The 19,029-nt window shown below is 58.0% G+C and overlaps 1 protein-coding gene across 20 annotated transcripts in view; it reads left to right on the plus strand.

Annotated features, from left to right (window-relative positions):
• Window positions 1–16,644, plus strand: part of BIN1 (bridging integrator 1) — a 55,083-nt gene extending 38,439 nt beyond the window's left edge. For 5 of the 20 annotated variants that reach the window (XM_082691087.1, XM_082691100.1, XM_082691102.1 and 2 more), the window contains 12 exons: window positions 1,343–1,428; window positions 1,630–1,705; window positions 3,073–3,155; window positions 6,184–6,331; window positions 7,636–7,764; window positions 10,924–11,031; window positions 11,542–11,565; window positions 12,552–12,659; window positions 13,549–13,638; window positions 13,893–14,003; window positions 14,315–14,416; window positions 15,996–16,644. In XM_082691087.1, coding sequence (XP_082547213.1) covers window positions 1,343–1,428; window positions 1,630–1,705; window positions 3,073–3,155; window positions 6,184–6,331; window positions 7,636–7,764; window positions 10,924–11,031; window positions 11,542–11,565; window positions 12,552–12,659; window positions 13,549–13,638; window positions 13,893–14,003; window positions 14,315–14,416; window positions 15,996–16,103 — 1,173 coding nt within the window. In that variant the 3' untranslated portion in view covers window positions 16,104–16,644. The remainder of the gene's footprint in view (window positions 1–1,342; window positions 1,429–1,629; window positions 1,706–3,072; window positions 3,156–6,183; window positions 6,332–7,635; window positions 7,765–10,923; window positions 11,032–11,541; window positions 11,566–12,551; window positions 12,660–13,548; window positions 13,639–13,892; window positions 14,004–14,314; window positions 14,417–15,995) is intronic. The other 15 variants (XM_082691097.1, XM_082691095.1, XM_082691099.1 and 12 more) reach the window with 7 other exon arrangements.
• The last annotated feature ends 2,385 nt before the right edge of the window (window positions 16,645–19,029 follow it).

Genomic DNA, 19,029 nt, shown 5'->3' on the forward strand with positions numbered 1-19,029 from the left:
GCAGGGAAGGCCCTCTGGATCTGATCTTCTGTGGGAGCTGCACCAGGCATGCATGTTCAAACAGTCATTTCTTTTCTTTCTTATTTTTTTCCCGCCTCCTCTACCTTTAATTTTAAAATTAGATTTTAAAAAGTTAGGTGTGGAGCTTATGTTCCTTCTAGCAAGTTCTGATAACCTGAAGGTAATTGTAGTCAGGAGGAAGGTGGCCTCTGTCTCCTCCTGCCCCCACCCATGTCACTGAGGCTGGGCTGACTGGGGCTGGTGCCTGAAGCTGGATGGGACAGCTGGGTGGGCCGTGGAAATCGTGTGCTTTGTGGCAGTTTGGCGTTCTGGCCAGTTGGCTTGCCTTTGCCAGAGGGCCTGAGAATGTAAGGGAAGTGTTCTCCGGGGAGGGGCCTGCCACGTTCCTGGGTTGTGACTCAGACCCTGAATCCAAGTCACCCCCCTGAGTCACTGTTTCCAGCAGCCCCTTCCAAATGAGCTAGCAGAGCTTCTTCTCTGCCCAGGGTCTGTGACTCACCCCTACCCTTCCCTCAGCTTCAGCCTGCTGCCTTATTCCCTACAGTCTTTGGCTGTGGGATGGGGCCTTAGCGCCACCTGATGGTGGGCATGAGCAGGCCTGGAGGGCACTGGGCCTGCCCCTGGAAGGGTGAAGGCTTTGGGGGTGAGCACAGGCATCCTGCCCAGCAGCCTAGCTCCCTCCTCCCCGGCCCTGCCCTCTCCCCCATCTTTCCGCCGCCTTTCCTGGATGTGCCTGAGCTGCTGCCTCTGGCCTCCAGCTGGTGGGGACAGGTCACAGGAGAGAGGAGGAGAGATAGGAAATACTGCTGCCACATCCTACAGGGAGGTGGCTGAGGCAGAGTAGGACCTGCTTTGAGAAAGGGACACTCAGGCAGGGACAGCAAGGGCAAGGCCAAGGGAGCTGGGCAGCAGGTTGATGCTTGGCCTGAGAGGGGGTTACAGGTAAGTGGGCAGAATCCCTGCTGGGCTTGATCTGGGGTCTGCCTCTGCCTCCTTCCTGGGCCCCTTGTCTTGAGCTTTCTTGAGCTTTCTTGGAGTGCCCTGTTCACTTCTCATCTCTCTTCTGGCCCACGTGGGCCTAATGGGCTGCTCTCCTTTCCCCTTCCTGGAGCAGACCTGGAGGCAGGTGCCCCAAGAGGGGCCGCATGGGGAAGTCCCCTTGAGTGTCCTCATCTGGTTTAACCCCATCTTGCCCAGAGCCCTGGTCCTAATGTGTTGGGTGGGAGGTTAGGGGGAGCAGGTCTTGGGGGTGGGCTTGGCCTGGCCTGGGCTGGCTGGGACTGAAGCCCAGCAGAGGGGAATGACCAGTCCCGCCCCTCAGGCAGAGGAGGAGCTCATCAAAGCCCAGAAAGTGTTTGAGGAGATGAATGTGGATCTGCAGGAAGAGCTGCCATCCCTGTGGAACAGGTAAGTCCCAGGAGGTTGTGGGGCTGAGCCTTGGCCTCCCTCCTGAGGCTTCAGGCAGTATCTTCCTGTGTTTATCCCCTGGGCCCCATGACTTCCCATGGTTTGGGTCTCTGGGGAGCGTGGAGGTGCGGCTCTCCTGGGCTGTCTGCACTGATCTGTGTGTTCACTTCGCCCTTTTGCTTCCCTCCCTCCCTCCCGCAGCCGTGTAGGTTTCTATGTGAACACATTTCAGAGCATTGCGGGCCTGGAGGAGAACTTCCACAAGGAGATGAGTAAGGTAGGTCCTGGTGACCCCTGTGCACTTCAGGCCTTGGGCTGTGCTCTGGTGCCAGGACCAGGGGCAGAGGCGTACAAGGGGCTGGTCAAGTGCCCTCTTTCCGGCTGGGGCTTGCTGCACACTGGTGACCACAGCGCCACCTCTGGGCCCTGGCGAGGAACCACCTACCCCTGCCCTCCAGGAGCTCTCCATTCTTAGAGTGTCCAGGCCCAGCCGTTGTGCTTGAGAGGCTGTGAGCAGGACCCCTAGGCCTAGCCCCTGTCTCCTTCCAGTCCCCAGTCCAATCCTCCTGCCTGGACAGAGCCAGCCCCTCTCCAGCTGTCAATATTGACCCAGCGAGCTCAGAGACAGAGAATGGTGGCACCCTCTCCCAGTTGATAGGCAAATAATAAAGTACTGGAATTTTCTCAGTTTTTCTCTCATCTTTCTTAAGGCATTGAAACATGTCTGTTTAATCTGCCAGAATCTGGTATAAGAAGGGGTCTGATTAGCTTAAATTCTTATGTTGTGCTATGTTCATTTTAACTTAACTGACAATTAAACTTGCAAAGCAGAGTTGGAGAAACTCAGTGTTGGCAGCCCTTCCCTCTATGCTGTCAGCAGGTCTGACTCTGTCTCTTGGCCCCAGAGGAACAAAGTGATGGTAGTGGATTCCAGGCCCAGGGTGGGAGGAGAAAAAGCATCTTGGGGCCTCTCCTGAGTCACCACCCTGACCATGGTTTCCTGCCTTTTAGGTCTTCCCTTTCTTTTCCTTCCTCCCTTTAAAGATTTGAGACAACTTATGAAAAATTCAAACAGACAAACAGAAAAAGGCATTTGAGGAAAGGAAACATTTAGATAAAGTAGGAAGAAAATATAGTTCTGAGTTTCCTGGTGGCCAAAGCAAAAGAAGGACATTTTCTCAGTAGTGAGAATGTTCTTTATACACAGGATAAACCTCTTATCTTGCCTATGCTTTTGGTGAAATCTCTGGCAGTCATAATGTGGCCTGGAAACATCTTGGCAAAATGACCTTAGCAGTTAGAATCTGAAGTTAGTTTGCAAAAACAATTAAAAACATTTAAAAACAGTCCATGCTGTGTGAGGCATTTTAGGAAATTTCTATGAGTCGAAAGAAAAGACAGTCCTCCGAAACAGTAATGATTTAGCCATGGAGCCCATTTCCTCCATTTTCCCCCTTTGGTTTTCTGGGTTTGGTGTGTGTTTCCCAGTTCCGACTGATATAGTAAGGAAAGCTTATTCCTGGTCAGGGACAGGGGTGCCAGGAAGGGGCCAGGGTGTGGGAGAAGCAGGGATGTGACTGGGGACAGTGGGGCTGTTTGGTGGCCCCAGAGGCACTGCCCACCTGCCTGCTGTTTCTCCTGCAGCTCAACGAGAGCCTCAACGACGTGCTGGTCAGCCTGGAGAAGCAGCACGGGAGCAACACCTTCACAGTCAAGGCCCAGCCCAGGTGTGTGACACGCACTGCGGTCCGGCTGCAGATGGCTGGTGGGAGGTGTGGTCCTGGGTGGCTCATTCCTGCCAGACCAGGGCGAGGCTTGCATGCCACGTCCTTCCTGCGTGTCCCATTGGGAAAGAGCACTCCTGGGCAGTCTGTGTATGTCCTGAGCCTGGGCCTGCCTCTCCCACTGGTGGAGTCGGAGTAGCCAGTGATGCTGTGTGGCTCTGGAGGGGAGGCCCAGGAACTAAATGATTCAGTGCTGATGCAGAGCCACCTGGGAGGTGAGCCTTCCTCCTAGAGCTGGGAGGCAGCGCCCAGCTCTCCTGCTCCTGGGAAAGGGTGAGTCCCTGGAGAGGGATTCTACATACCCACAAAAGCATCCTTGTTGCAGTCTTCAGCCTGGCCCGCCTCTCAGAGCCCCTCCAGCGGCCAGGAGATTCCTGCTTCCTGAGGGGAAGTCATGAGGGAGGGGGGAAGTGCCTTGCCCTCCTGCTGCAGCTCAGAGGAAACAGTATCGAGTCTGGGGTTTTCCCTTCCTTTCTGGCTTGCACCTGTGGCAGCACAGTGTGGCGAGCATGGACGAACCTCACTGTCCTGTCCGTAAAACTGGTGAATATATCTGTGCCTGAGGTCGCTGGGAGATACCCCAGGACTGAGAAGGTAGTGGGTGTTGCTGCTCTCTTCTCCCCGAAAATAAGACCAGACACGTGTGACTGAGGGGTGCTGAGGCAAAGGACTGCATCCGGGCCAGGAGGGGGTGGGGATAAAGGCCAGAAGGCCATTTCCCAGGTCCCTGCTCTGCTCCCGCCTGGCCTCTGGGTAACAGTGGGAGGGTCAGGATGGGTGAGGAGGGTGGCGAGCAGCAGCTGGCCTGGGTGGCCGGATCCATGCTTCCTGTGGGAGAAGGCTGCTCTGAGCATGGGGAACTTTGCGAACCTCCTTGACCACGGTGGCCCATTGTGTGCCTGGTTGCCTCCTCTCACAGCCCCCACACCGGCCAGTGGCCCTCCCACCCCACCCGCTCCCTCCTGGCACTGTGGGCCCCTAGAGCCCCTGGGTGCTGAATCACAGGCCGAGTGGGTGGCTGGTAGTCTCCCCCAGCTCATCATGCTCTATTTTGGGGCTGCTCCTTTTGCTCATTTTTTCAGCCTTGTCCCAGGACACCTGGAAGCAGGCCGAGGCCAGTAGGGTCCCCAGGACCGGGCCATGGGGTTCTGAGGGCAAGGTCAGGCCCTCTTCATGGTCTTTGAGTATTAGGGGAGGCTTGCCTCTGTGGCACTCCTCTGAGCACAGGGCTTGCTGATGAGGGAAGGGAACAGGCCAGCCAGCCTTGAATCAGGTATGATTCATGACCGAAATGAAGGCCTCCGCGTCCCGTCCGTTCCCACAGAAAGAAAACTAAACTGCTCTCCCGGCTGCTCAGAAAGAAGAACAGGTACCAGCACCGAGTGCTGTCTTGTGGGGGTGTCCGAGGCCAGTACCCTGGCCATCCGGCCCCGTGCATGCGCCTAGAGCCCTTCTCGGAGGGTACCACTAACCCCTAACCTGTCCTCCCGTGTGCGGTGCTATGGGAGGGGGCCGGCAGGGCGGCAGGCTGCGCTGTGTCCTCTGTGTGTTGTGGGGGCAGAGGGCTTGGGGGCTGTTGGGTGGGAGCAAGGGGGGCACATGGCCAGAGCTCAGCTGAGTCTATTCCTCTGTACCACAGTGTGTCCACCAGGCTGTGGCCCAGACCAGGAGGTTAATGGGGAAATGTAGCCAGAAAGGAGGCCTGGTGAGCCTCAGGGGAAGGGCTCTGGTAGCAGGTGGGGTTTTTTAAAAATTGTGCGCGCATGTGAGTGTGTGTGTGTGTGTGCGTGTGTGTGTGTGTGCGTGTGTGTGTGTGTACTGTGTTACTATACATGCTTTAAGGAGGCAAATACATTCCCATGAAACACAAATTGACGAGAGATGAGGCGAGACGATGATGTCCCTCACACCTGTCACCTTTCCCATCATCTAGCCCCTGCTCCCCAGGTGATGTGGTCGCTAGCTTCTTTGTAGCCTTCCAGAGCACATAGATATGTGCCTTGAGAGGCTGGTGAGCCCTTGAAATGCGGCCAGGGCCACTGAGTGCTGAACTGTTAATTTCACTTAATTTGAATATGAATTCAAATAGCTGCCTGTGGCCAGTGGCTCTTCTGCATCAGGGCGGGTCTAGAGCTTCCTAATGCAAGGACAAATACACGTTTTGTTTTCTGCCCCCTCGCACCCGAGTGGCTGGTGATGCACACCGTTTGCCCTTGTTCTCTGTTCTATCCTGAACATATGGCTGGGAGACCTCCCCTTCTCGACCCCAGCAGCAACTCTGGCAGTGCCTCTGGTTGGCTTATTCTGTTTTCCCTCAAAGGGCCTGGGGGGGGGGGGCAAAGGTGTGGAGATGGTGATGGCAGTGTGGGTGCGGAGTGGTGGGCAGTGTGGACCCTGGGAATGGGGCAGTGGTTGGTGTCCTGGTGTGAGTGGGTGGACAGGCAGGGAGGCCAGCCAAGGCCTTGGGGAGCTGGCTGAGGAGTGGGGCCCACGCTGGGCACTGGGGCTGCTGCGTGACGTGTGGGATGAGACTCATTTGCCTCTAGGATGTTTGGCTTTCTTGTGCTGTGGAGCAGGGCTCCCTCATGGAGCCTGGCAGCGGCCTGTGAGGTGGTTTCCCTGGGGGCTGAAGACCTCCAGCTTGGAGTTCTGCCTGGGGCTGCCACTGTCTCCGAGGCAGGCCCTGTGCCCACGCCCCTTCACTTCCCCCCACTCTGATACGCGTGCACATGCATTTCTCCCATGTAAGCATGGGAACATACACTCACGCACACGTGGACATTACATTTTCACAACAAATCTGTGTGGACAAACATACCCCCTCCTTTTCACACATTGGTGGACACACATGTTTTCACATAGGGATCCCTGGGGTACACATCCCAACCCATGCACACCTATGGATTCCTACATTGCCTCTTGTAAGCGGTGACCTCCCTTGTAAGCTTCCTCTCTGGTCTTACCTCCACAGTGACAACGCCCCTGCAAAAGGGAACAAGAGCCCTTCGCCTCCGCCAGATGGCTCCCCGGCTGCCACCCCAGAGATCAGAGTCAACCACGAGCCTGAGCCGCCTAGCTCGGCCACAGCCGGGGCATCCCTCCCCAAGTCCCCATCTCAGGTAGGCACCCTGTCTCCTCCTCCCCTTCCTCGTCTTCCTTCTGCATTCCCGGTGTCCCCCTCCTTCCCAGTCTTCCGTCCCCAACACTGGCCTCGGCTCCCCTCCGTGAGGGAGCCCTGCCTTCTCTCAGGAGCACCTGTGACTGTGTCTCTCCCTCAGCCCCCACAGCATCCTCTCCTTCCCTTTCTCCCTAACCCTTGGGACTGCTGACTTCCTCCTCCTCCTTTCCTTAAGGGCTCCCAGGGCCCTCAGCCCCAGGGCACCGAGATCTGTAGAGGTGGCTGCTTTCCCTCCTCCTCACCTTCCTTCTCTCTAGGTGTGGGGCCATGCAGGACCTTTACAGGGTCAGCAAGGGAATGGGCTCACGCTCAGTCAGGGGTGTGCGGTAGCCAAAGGGACTTGCCGTGAGCTTCCTGAAGGCCCCCGCCCAGCCTAGCCTGGCCCCCACCCCTGCCAGTTTCTCCAGGTTTTAGCCATGTCCCCAGGAGCTCGCCAGGAGCTCTGTTTGAGCTGTCAGCCTTCTCCTACCATCAGTTCCTGGCAGCAGCCCTCTTGGTGGTGGGTCATCGCCTGCCCCGCAGCTGATTAGGATAACCACGTTAAGAGTGTGACAAGAGCCCACACTTGAATAGCATTTGCTCTGGGCCTGACACTGTGCCAGTGTGTTCTACATTTTCATCCATTCAATCGTCATAACCACTCTGTGAGGCCCAGCCCAGCTCAACGTCTGAGGAAACCGAGGCTTGGGGGGTTTGCTTCCCTGCCTGAGGTCCCCCTCTGCCAGGCGCTGGCTCCCGCTCTGCCACAGGGGACAGGCAAGTCAAAGCTCCTTGGGCGGGAGGTGCAGGGAGGGTCCAGGGAGGGTGCAGAGCCCAGGCTGGGAGGGAGGCTGTCTTATCTACTCCTCTCTGCAGTGTCTCACCCAGCTGGGTGTCAGCCCAGTTTTTTTCTAGTGGCGGCCAGGCAGCTTGCACGCTCTCCCTTTTCTCTCCTTTCCTTTCTGCCTTCTCGCTGTCTCTCTCTTTTCACTTCCTCCCCCGTCGTCCCCTCCTCTCTTCCTCTCACTCTATACATTGTTTCTGGACCTCTTGCCTCAATCTCCCTCTGGGGGGGGGTCCTGTAATTCTGGTGTCTGTGCCTTGGGCGGCAGTGATTCCTCTGGCTTCTTGTCTCCTTCAGTTGCCTGGGTGGGGCCACAGCCTGGGGTGTGACTAACTGTGGCTTTGTCTCTGTCTGTCTGCCCCGCCCTGCCCCCCACGCTCCGCTGGGCCTCCCCGTGCGGCCCCTCACCCGCGGACCCACAGCTCCGGAAAGGGCCACCAGTCCCTCCGCCTCCCAAACACACCCCGTCCAAGGAGGTCAAGCAGGAGCAGATCCTCAGCCTGTTTGATGACACGTTTGTCCCTGAGATCAGCGTGACCACCCCCTCCCAGGTCAGCCGCGGCCACCGCGGCCCAGCTCTCTCTTGCTCTCTCGGGATGTGCATGGCCTTCTTCCTTCATCCCATGCCCTGCGCCTCTGCCTCAAGAGCCAGAATCTGGCCCTAGAGGTTGGCCCAGAGCCTCCCCCTTGCTCATTCATCCATCCTCCATCCATGCTCCCTCATCCATCTCTGAGCATGTACTGTGGCCACCTATGGGGACACAGGTGGGTGGTTCTTGTGGAGCTGGTCAGCTCAGTAGTGGCTTCCTTGTGGCTTCATGTCAGCCTTCTGGCTGTTGCGATGGCCAAAGGGCAGAGTGGGAGGTGGGGGAGGACTCGGGCAATCAGGGAAGGCTTCCTGGAGCGGGTGACATTTGCCAGGAGGCTGTAAGCAGACTCATTGCTTTACCTAGAGAAAGCAGCATGTGTATAGGCCAGGAGGGGTAAGACATGGACTCAGAAACTTCTGGAAGTTCAGTGTGTCTGCAGAGTGCTGCAGTATGGCAGTAAGAGGAGGCAGCGAGAACACAGTTGGGAAGACCCTGGTATATCTGGCCAAGGCACCTAGACTTTAGCTCCCAGAGCTGCTGACTGGCTTTGGAGGTGGGATGGTGCTTGGGCTGTAGAGCAGGGCTGCTGCTCATAAGTGCCCTGAGAAGGTATGTCATGCCCAGATGGACAGAAGGTCACTGTGGTGGCACGGGAGTGGGCTGCACATGTCAGATCAGTTTGCAGAGGCCACACTGGTCTCACCTCTCTGAGTCTTGTCTGTAGGCCTTACAGCCAAGGCCCTTCCCACTAGGGTCCTCACTTGTGGTGCAGGCTGGCTAATCCTAGGTTGTGGTCCCCTGCCCCGGAGCACTGCCATAGAGTTGCTCTGCCCAGGGCCTCTGTGCTCTGCCCCCGAAGGCTCCCTTGCCCAAGCTCAGATACCTGCAGGGCCAGAGAGTGTAAGTATGGAGGGAGAGCCAGTTGACAATGAGGACAGTGGTCTCTGCTCAGAGGAGCCTGGGGAGAGTGGGCCTTAAGCCCCAGCAGGAAGACTCCGAGTTAGGACTAGGAACTTTCAATACAGTGTGGCTACTGGGCAGGTGGGTGACACCCTGGCTCAGGGCCCTGGGAGGCAGGCGAGCTCCCCTCTAGATGGCCTGCGCTGGTCCAGGGGTGTTCCTGAGCCGTCAGGAAATCTGGTGGCACAGCGTCTCGGGCAATGTGCTGCTGGAACGCCGGAGTAGGTCTTCACCCTGGCACTGTGCTCGGCGGAGACAAGAGGATGCAGAGTGCTAGTAAACACTCAGTGAGGAATGGCGCCAGCCCTTTATCCCTTTATCTACGCGAGCTTGTTGGGTTTTCATCTACACTCTGGGAGGGGGTTGTTGTCCCCATTTAACAGGTGAGGAACCCACGGGCCCGCCCTGGAGCCAGATTGCCTGTACCGAGCCTGTCGGCCTCTCTGTTCTCACGCTCACTGCATGCCTGCCTTGCTACCCTATCTGCCCACTCCAGGGAGCCAGATCTTTGTTCTGGGGGAGGGGATGCATACACCGTGGGTGCTGTTGCCTGGGGCTGGGGTGGGCTGTTAGGCTGTGCTAACAGGGCTGCTCTGCGGGGCTCAGGTGAGTAGCCTGTGTCCCTACACCAAAGGACAGTTCTGATCCTCCATGAGGGGGAAGCTGGCCAGCTGGGAGGTAGGGCAGGAGGATGTGGTCTGCTTTGGCCTGGCGCCTTGTCCCCTTGGAGCATGAGAGGGCAGCTGTCTGGGCTTAATGGATTTCTGACAAGGGGCTGGTGCTGGGGCTACCTGGGGGAGGGAAATGCTGCCGCCAGCAAGTGGAAGGACACCTAAAACCATGCACTCATGGAATCTTGAGCTCTCGCTTAGAGAGGGCAGGGCTTGGGGGTCAGAGCAGTGATGCCCCTCCCTCCACCCGCCCCAGCCCTGGCCCATTAGATATGGACTAACCTAAGGAAAATTAGTGGCTGGGGGTGAGCCTAAGGCAGAGGCGTGAAGATCGGGACCCATGTTGAGGAAGTGAGACCACTTGGCCTGGGCTCTCTGTCTGTGGCTTGGCCCAGAGTGGATGCCTTATCCTCCGAGCCGTGGGACACCTAGTACTTTGGATTCTCAGAATTGAGAGTCTTGGATCGTTCCTGGTAGGCCACAACTCAGGTGTGAAGGTCTTTCTGGGGAGACCGTCTCCCTAGGACCAAAACCTTGGGTCCTTGTTGATGGAAGACTTCAGGTGGCCACAGGCAGGAAAGGTGCTTCTCTCGGCACTGGGCACCATCAAGACCGAGTAGACATGGGAATCTGGGCTGGCCCTCCTGGCACGCATGAAGTAGGGCAGGAGGACCCAGGGCCAAGCCAGGGCCCTTTTCTCTCAGGCAAAGTGTTCCTTGACCCCCAAAGGGCAACCCTGTGTGTCCCTGCCCTTGAGCAGGCCCCTCCTGACCCAGCCTAACCTCCTCAAGGGCAGCTCTCCCTCCGTTGTCTGGCCCAGCTTCTCAGTGTGAACACCGTAACCTATTACAAGCATATTCCTAGGCTGCACTCAGGCCCCCTGAATAGGAGTCTCTGGGGGTGGCTGGGGGTAGGACCTGTAGTTTGAGCACAGGTGCTGCCAGTGTTGGGGAACCCACACTTAAGATTGGGCTCCTAGTCAGTGTGCTCTGGCTCAGCCCTGTCTTCACTCTGAGGAGCCGATGGGTAGGTGGGTGTCCCTGCAGATGACCTGTCTGTCTAGGGGTAGCGACGGTTGGCCAGGGTCTGTCCTAGGGGCCCCCTCTCAGTTAGAGGGAGTGTGTGTGGTCTTGTCCAGCCCAGGGTGGTGGACTGTGTTGCTTCTGGGGTGGGGGTGGGGAGGCTGGGAGAGCCCGAGGATGTGGGGAGCAGAGAGGAGGAGCAGGGGCTGGGAGACCGTCTGGGCCTGCAGGACAGAGCTGGGGCTGGTGCTGGTGGATGGCTGCCCCGGTGGGTCTGTTGCTGGTGTCCGAGGTGGGGGTGGGTGCTGTTTTTGTGTGCGAGGAGCTCATGCCAGGGTTGTGCACAGGCTGTGCTCCTTTGTGTGTGAAGCGGAGGTGTCTGTGAGTGTGTGCACCTGCCATGTGTACCCCATGGAATGCTCCCAGCCGGTCACTAACTGCCTTTCTCCTCTGCCACTGCTGCCAAGTTTGAGGCCCCGGGGCCTTTCTCGGAGCAGGCCAGTCTGCTGGACCTGGACTTTGACCCCCTCCCACCTGTGGCGAGCCCTGTGAAGGCACCCACACCCTCTGGTCAGGTTGGTCTGAGTCTACCAGCACCTGTGGGCCCATGGATCTATGGGGCGCTGGGTGATGGGCTCAGGTCTGGCCATGTGTGCCCATCTGAGCCCGGCCTTTGGGGTTGTGGGGTCAACAGGCTCTCTTCACACTCACTGCCCTTCCCCTGGCCCCCAGCTCTTGTCATCTCCTTCAGCCTTGAGCAGGAGGAGGGTAGGAGCACACACAGGTCAGGGAGAAGGCCCTCAAGAGGAGGGTCAACTGAACACTCACTCGGTAACTTCGGGCCCTGTCAGCGTCCTTCCCTCTCCTTGCAGCAGACCCACGTCTGGGTGCGCGCTGGCCTGGGGTCTCCGCCCCCTGGCTGGCATCCAGGACTCGACGCTCTGGAGACCCGGGAGCCTGGTTCCCTGCTGCCCTGTGCCTGCTGAGCTGTAGGGACCTGGGTTGGGGGCCACTGGGGACAGCTTCCCCCCTCTCCCCGACTAACCTCTGTACTAACTCTCTCCTTCTCCCTCTGCTGCGTGTAGTCAATTCCATGGGACCTCTGGGAGGTAAGCGTGTTGGCTCTGTGCCCACCCCGGGGGGAGGGGCTGCTGCTCTCTATGTGTGTCTGGTCCTGCCCTGGCCTTCTCACAGGTGCCTGCACATGCCCGCACAGGCCAGTGCTTGTGCGCACAGGGAGCGGGCAGCCACTGCTTGTCTCCAGCTGTCCCACGGCTTCCCGTCTGTGGAGAAGCTTCTCTCAGCCAAGCCCTGCTGGCTGGGGAAGGGGCTCCTCAGCTTAGCTGGAGAAGAGGGTCAGGGTCTGTGAGCAGTTGCCTGGGAGGGATGTGTTGTCCTCCTGCTGGGCTGGGGCCTGTGAGGGGGGCCTTGGGGTGGAGGGTCTTTGTCCTTAAGGAGTTGTCTATCTGTGGGGGCCCTACAGGGCAGTGGCATCAGGTAGCTGCTGGGACAGAGGGGAGAGGGAGGGTGGCTTGAGATACAGGATGAACAGGGTGAGGCCAGGTGTCCTCGTGTGAGCAGGTCTGTTGGGTGGGCGTCATCATCATTGGGTGGCTGTCATCATCATTGGGTGGCTCGGGCATGCGGCTCAGGGAGGGCATGGGACATCATTAGCAAACACAGTGCGGCTTCTGCAGGATCAGGGGCAGCGGGTGTGGAAATGCTGGTAGCACAGTCTCTCGCCAGCTCCAAGGCACCACATAACCTGACTCTGGGGGAGGCCAGAGAAAGCCTGGTGTGGGCAGCCACCTTGATAAGTGGGTTTTGGCGGGTGCTGAACTGTGTGCGGTTTGTTTGCACCTGCTCGTCCCCTTGGCAGTGCTGGGAGCAAGGAAGTGGGTGTGGTTTTCTCTTTACGGGTTCCATGTCTGTCCCCTGCTGGGCCAGGCTGCCTGCCACAGGTACCCAGTCTCCTTCTGCCAACACTGGGCTGCTCACGACTCTCTTCTCTTGTCTCGTGCCCTTGCCCAAAACCTCTCCTCCCTGGTGCCCCCCTCCCCCCCCCACCCTATTCTCCCTGGTGGCCCATCACTAGCCCACAGAGAGCCCAGCTGGCAGCCTGCCTTCCAGGGAGCCCAGCGCTGCCGAGGGCACCTTTGCTGTGGCCTGGCCCAGCCAGACAGCCGAGCCGGGGCCTGCCCAAGTAAGTGTCCACCTGCCAGCCTCCACCTGTCCCCAGTCTCTGGGGGTTTAGCAGTGAGGAAGAGCCCCAAGGAGGGGGCACAGGATGGACAAGGCCTCTGGGCCTGAGGGTGAGGCCAGGGCCATGGGCCAGGAGGCCCCAGGATGGGGGTTGTCACTCCTGGTTGCAGTGATTCAGGCCAGATGGGCCCTTCTTCTCCTTGCCAACCCCAGCCTCCCAACTTAGTCCTCCCGCAGATGGAGGGAGGTGTGGTCAGAGCATCTACTGACCTATGGCAGGCACTTTCCAGAATTTTCTCATTTAATTTTCTCCCTAACCTAGACATTTCCTCCTTTTACAGACGAGGAAGGTGGGGGCTAGGAAGCTTGAGTGATTGTTCCCAGAGCTTAGAACTGGCTGAGTGTGAGTGTTGACCCAGGTCAGCCTGTCTTGGCTGGGCCCCCACCATGGTGCCCAGCTCTGTGCTGCCCCCTTCTTGGGGTTTGCTTGGCCTGCCCTGGGTTTTTGGGGCTGGGACAGGTGCTTACTGTTGTCCCCAAGTGTGGGGTCTACTGGCTCAACCACCAGGCCAGGCAGGTGGGAAGAAGCTGAGAGTTGGCCAGGTCTTGGGCATAGAGAGCAGGGCCTGTGAGGGAGGGTCTTGGTGGCACCCAAGGGCTTGTGTGGCAGGTCAGTTGGCATCTCTGTGCTGCCAGCACCTTCTCTAGCTGCTTCTCCAGCTGTTTCCCAGGGCAGGAAGCTGGCCTTTCCTCCAGGGGCTCCCTGTACCACACAGCAGCACTGGCGAGCTCCAGATACCACTTGGGGTACTGCCCTCCATGCCCCCCTTCCTTGTCCTGGTTACAGTGTCTGTCCTGTGTCTGACCCCATGCCGGCATTTATATTGCAGCCAGCGGAGGCCTCGGAGGTGGCGGGTGGGACCCAACCTGCGGCTGGAGCCCAGGAGCCCGGGGAGACAGCAGCAAGTGAAGCGGCCTCCGTAAGACGACAGGGGCCAAGGCCCTGTCTTTTCTTTCCTGCTGTCCACCTGCCCTCCCGTTCGTGGCTCCCCAGCCCTGTGTCTTGCCTATGCTCCTTGCTCTGTGCTGGTCCAGGTTACAGTTCCTATTGAGGAACCCGGAGGCAGACCAGTCTGGCATCGGTCACAGGGACCCTCCCCTTCCCTTGCCCCTGTGGCCCCTGTCCTCTTGGGACCAGCTTCCTGCCCATGCTGACTGTGCTTCCTCTCCCCAGAGCTCTCTCCCTGCGGTGGTGGTAGAGACCTTCTCAGCAACTGTGAACGGCACCGTGGAGGGTGGCAGCGGGGCGGGACGCTTGGACCTGCCCCCGGGGTTCATGTTCAAGGTAAGCCTTGGCCAGCTGACCCCACAGCCTCTGCCATCATCTGACCCAACAGTGCCCTTTTACAGACGAGGGCACTGAGCTAGGACGCTACGTGGGTTTGCCCAAAGTTCCCCTGCCCCCACTACCCCTGCTACCCAGTCTGCGAGGTGGCATCTTGAGCCCTGGTCCTTTTGCTTTCCCATGCTTCCAGTCACCATGTTTCCAGGGCACACTGAAGCCAGGTTGGAGGTGGGACCAGAGGCCTCGGAGGATGCAGGTGGGACCAGAGGCCTCGGAGGATGGGGTGTTGAGCTCTCTCCCAACCTCTGCAGGTGCAGGCCCAGCATGACTATGTGGCCACCGACACGGATGAGTTGCAGCTCAAGGCTGGTGACGTGGTGCTGGTGATCCCCTTCCAGAACCCTGAGGAGCAGGTAAGGGGCAGGAGTGGCCAGCAGGGGGCAGCAGAGACCCATCAGTGCGCAGCTGCTCACCACCCCCCTCTTTCTTTTTCTCTTCTCCCCTCGCTCATTTCCCCCTCCCTTCACCTCTCTCCCTGTCTCTCCCTTCCCTTTGGTGTCTCCTCCCGTGCTGTCACATTTCCCTGGGTCTTCATGTCCCCTCTGTCCATTTCCTCGGGCTGTCAGCTTTCCTTCTGGCTTCCTCCCTTGGCTCTGCCTTTCTCTCAGGTTTTTGCATCAAGGTGTCTTTCTCCCCTCCTCCTCCCCTACCCTTCAAAGTCTTCTTCCCCTCCTAGGACAGGATCCCTGGCCACCTCTCCGTGAAACCTTTGGCCCAGCAGCGAGCCGCTGAGGTGTCCTCTCGTCAGCCTCATGCTGGGCTGCTTCTTCCAGGCTGGCCTTGCCCCCTGCCCACAGGGACAGTGTGTGGTTTCCCGCAGAACCCCCAAACACCCCCAGCTGTGCCCCCAGCTGCTTCCCAGGCCAGATACCTTTCCCTGCGGTGGCTTCTCCTCGTTAGTCGATCTCAGAGTGAGCTCCTAGTGGAGGCTGGGGCTGGCACAGAATAGGGACTGCCCTCCTAAATTCCCACAGGCTGCTTGCTTTGGGTAACTGTGGGTTCTTAGGAGGAGCTCACTGTGGGTGCTGAGACTCGAGTGTAATAGGTATCGACTGAGGCCACAAGGGCTAGGAGGTTTAAGTAACAAGGATTTCCTGTGCCCAGTGCTAAACCTGCCAATTCCCCTCAACCCCCGGCTCTCCACTCATGTCCTCCCAGGGCTAGCCCTGGACTGGGTGGGGTTTTAAGAAGCAGAATCCTGGCCCCCAGCCTGCAGTGGGAGTCATGTGGGTGGGTGGACATGGGTCAGAGAACATACATAGGCTCTGTGACAGGTAGGCCATGACATAACGAAGACCGAAGGCGATCCCAGGCTTAGTGGGGTCAGTGATGGCCTCTACCTTGGGCAGGATGTATGGCTCCTGTGGGCCCAGGGGTCAGGGTCTGGGGCTAGGGACCTTGTCAGGGCTTGGGTAGGTGATCCCTGTGAGGGGTCTTTGAAAGCAAAGGCCAGGTGTGTGGTAAAGGGCTTGAGGGGGTGGCCTTGAGTCACTTGAGAAACTTTAACTGGTCAATGCTCACCAGAAATTTCTGGGTCTGTAGAAGTCTGGAAGAGCAGCTGATGTGCTCTGTTGGCACCAGACAGTGGGAAGCTCCTGGCCTGGGATTGAGGGTGTTCAGATACATTCAGACCAGTGCAGCAGTTAGGCTGCCTTTCTAGAGAGAGGAGGACTCGCCCAAATGCCAGAGTTAAATCCACCTGCTAAATGAAAGGCAGATGGCTCCTAGCCTGAGCTGGTTTGAGCTGGGGTAGCAGGGAATGCTGCCTGGAGGAGGCATTCTTTCAGGTGGGTGTGATAGGCTGGAGGAAATGATCAGCAAGAATGAGGGGATATTCTCCCAGCAGTTCTCCAGTGTGACCCATGCCCTGCAGGGTTTGAGTGCTCTCTGTCCCCTTCCCTGTGTGACCTGGGTGCTCCGCTTCACTCTCAGGATGAAGGCTGGCTCATGGGCGTGAAGGAGAGTGACTGGAACCAGCACAAGGAGCTGGAGAAATGCCGGGGCGTCTTTCCGGAGAACTTCACCGAGCGGGTTCAGTGAGGGCAGCAGCTGGTGCAGCTCTCTGGGCGTGTGAACACCTTTTCCCGAAAAATGTGTGGGCTTTTTTTTTTTTTTTTCCTGATTTTGTTTTTAAACTTTTGAAAAGAAAAGGGAAATTGAGAGGAGAGACCTAAGTCAAGAGGTGTTCTCCCAAAGATTAGGTTGTTTTCCAAAGAGCCTGTTTTCGGCAAGTCCAGTGGAATCACCAGTGTTCCTGAAGCTGCTGTGTTCCCCTAGTTAGGTTCCCGGCCACCCCGGTCTCTCCCGCCCCCACACTGTGCCCGCATGTGTGCCTGGCCGCAGGGCGGGGCCTGGGGGCTGCTGAGCCACCACGCTTGCCTGAAGCTTCGGCTGAGCAGCCCGGGCAAGGGTCCTCTTTTTCCTGGCAGCTGCTGTGGGTGGGGTTGGGTCTCTCCAGAGACCTCAGGGCCCAGACATCGGCCTGGCCTGGCCCTGCCCTGCAGACCGTCTGTGTGCTGTTTGAAAATAAATCTTAGTGTTCCAAACAAAATGAAACCAACTGACAAAGACACGCAGAAAACTTGTGTTCATTTATTTGTCCTCACTCCCTTCCTGTCTGCAGTGCGGCCACACCGTGATTATCAGTGGGTTTTCTACTGAGGCAGTCCGCCCCACTGACCCTTTACCCAGGCGGGTGCTGCTGGTCAAGAGCCTCCATTCTCCCAGCTGCCCCACCAGCTGCGGTGTGCTCGCCATCGCCTATGGAGTTGCTCTGGGCCCCACTGAATGCTTCAGCCCCTGCCCCCTGGCCGTTAGCCTGGTGGTCGGTTAGGGTGTAGGTGTTGGGGGCCAAGAGACAGGCAGGGAAGGAGCTTGAAGAGCCAGCTAGGTGCCGCCGTAAGTGACATTATTTAATATGTGTGAGAACTGTGGGCTCAGGTGCCAGGACTCCATTTCCCAGATGTGGAAGTGGAGGCCCAAGGAGGGTGGGTGGCTGGCTGGTGAGTAGTGGGACAGGATTGTGAATCTTCACAGTTGGCCTCAGGGGCATGGGAAAGGCCCGAGCCTGGTGCCAGGAGGGACTAGCACAGCTGGGACAGCTTCTCCCTCTTTATACCACTGCCTCGCTTTCCAGCACGAAGGTCCCCACTGCACGCGGCCCAGCTCTTCAGCTGCTCAAAGACACGCTGTGAACAAGCCTGTGACACACACCGTGGTGGCCTGGGTCCAGAGCTGTGCTCCCGGGCCCGGGGACCTGCCGGACTAACAGGTGGAAGGGACGTCTCCCTACATAACTTTGGAGAGTGGAGAAAAGCCAGTGAAGGAGATGAACGTCAGAGTCTTATATAAACCCCTGAGCTTTGCTTCGGGGGCGATAATCACTGCTGTGGCCTTCCCTTGTCTGTGGCTGACCTTGTTGGCTCTGCCCACCATGGTTTCCGTGAGCACGGTGGCGCTGGGGGCGCGGGGGCAGGCACTGAGCTCATTTCCAGTTACCCCTGCTTCAGACGCTTTAGCTCTTCATTCATTTGTCCATTCCTCCCACGTTGACCACTCATGCTGGCAGAGGTGGGCTTGAAGTTCAGGCTTGGTCCCCTCCACTGTGCTTCAGAACTTGGGGTGGGGGGTGTGCCATGAGAATCTTCCCTTTTATTTCATGGTGAGAAATTTAAACACATCGTGCAGGACAAAACATTTGCCTTAGGTTTGTCTCAGTATGAGATTCATGGATGTATCAAATGGTGGCTTTGAGCTTCTTCCCTTGACCCTCAAGGAGGTCCTGCCCCTTGCGGCGGGACTGTGTTCAGCAGGAAAAGCCCTGCTCCGTCTCCCAGGGGTGGCGCCTGCAGGGAGCTCTGTGTAGGCGGTGGAGGAAGCTGACCCTGCACAGATTGCTCCCAGAGAGAGGGAGCCCGGGTGCGGTACCCCTGCCCAAATGGTAGGCAGTTGGCCTGCAGCCGAGTGTCTGGGAGCTGGGACACTACCAGGTTTGTGTCTGTCGGAGAGACATTCAAAATTTAGAGGCGAACAGCACATACCTTGTCATGGCTAATGGTCCCTCTCCTTGCCCAAGGCCACAGACTCTGCACAAACAGTGACCATCCCTGGGAAGTCCCCCTGGTCTCCCCTCCCTCCTGCCAGCTCCCAAGCTCTTCCACAGCGACTCAGACACTGGTCGGCTCTGGCGGGCCTCTTGTTCCTCATCCTTGGTTGTATTTGGAGACCACACTGGCATTGCTTCTCTTGGTCCCACCAGCCCTGACATCACCTGTGGTTTTTGCCTCTGGGAATTTAAGTATTCACACCCCTAGTGTCACCCATTCCCAAAGACCAGGTCTGAACGGAGACACTGTGACCAAACTTTGGGTTCATTTGCTCAGCAAGCCTTGGCTGGGCATTCTGGGCATCTGAAGTAAGTGGGCACTCAGGCTATAGCTTAGGCTTTCTGTGATGCTCTTGGGTCCCCTGTTGCCTGGGGTTGGCTTCATCTTTGGACGGGGTTCTCAAAGTTTCAGGTTTGATGTCTGTCACTTGCACTGTGCAGAAGAGACCTCCACAGAGGTACACGAGTCTTCCTTTCCAGAAGCCCCTCAGCAAAGTTTTGTTTCATTGGCCTGAGTCCCCAGTGCTGAGTCTGTTTCTGTGGCTGGTGGTGGGACCTCTGATCAGCCCCCGAAGTTACAAGGCCTTGAGCCAGAGGTGGGGCTGAGCTGAGTGAAAGAGGGTGGACACCTGAACACAAATTTGGGCATGGCTTCCAAGGAGATAGAGGATGGGTTCTAGGAGCTCAAACCAGTGAGTGTGCACTACGTGGTGTCTTTCAGAAGGGGCTATGAGACCAGGGAATGTGACTGGATGGAGGCTACCAGTAGGGGTGTGTGTATGTGTGTGTGTGTGTTTGGGAGTGCAAGCATGTGTGTGATACTGGGTAGACCCTTGCATTACTCACCTCAAGAGGGTCAGT

This window comes from Mustela nivalis (assembly GCF_964662115.1).
Source record: "Mustela nivalis genome assembly, chromosome: 11".
Lineage (NCBI taxonomy): Eukaryota > Metazoa > Chordata > Mammalia > Carnivora > Mustelidae > Mustela > Mustela nivalis.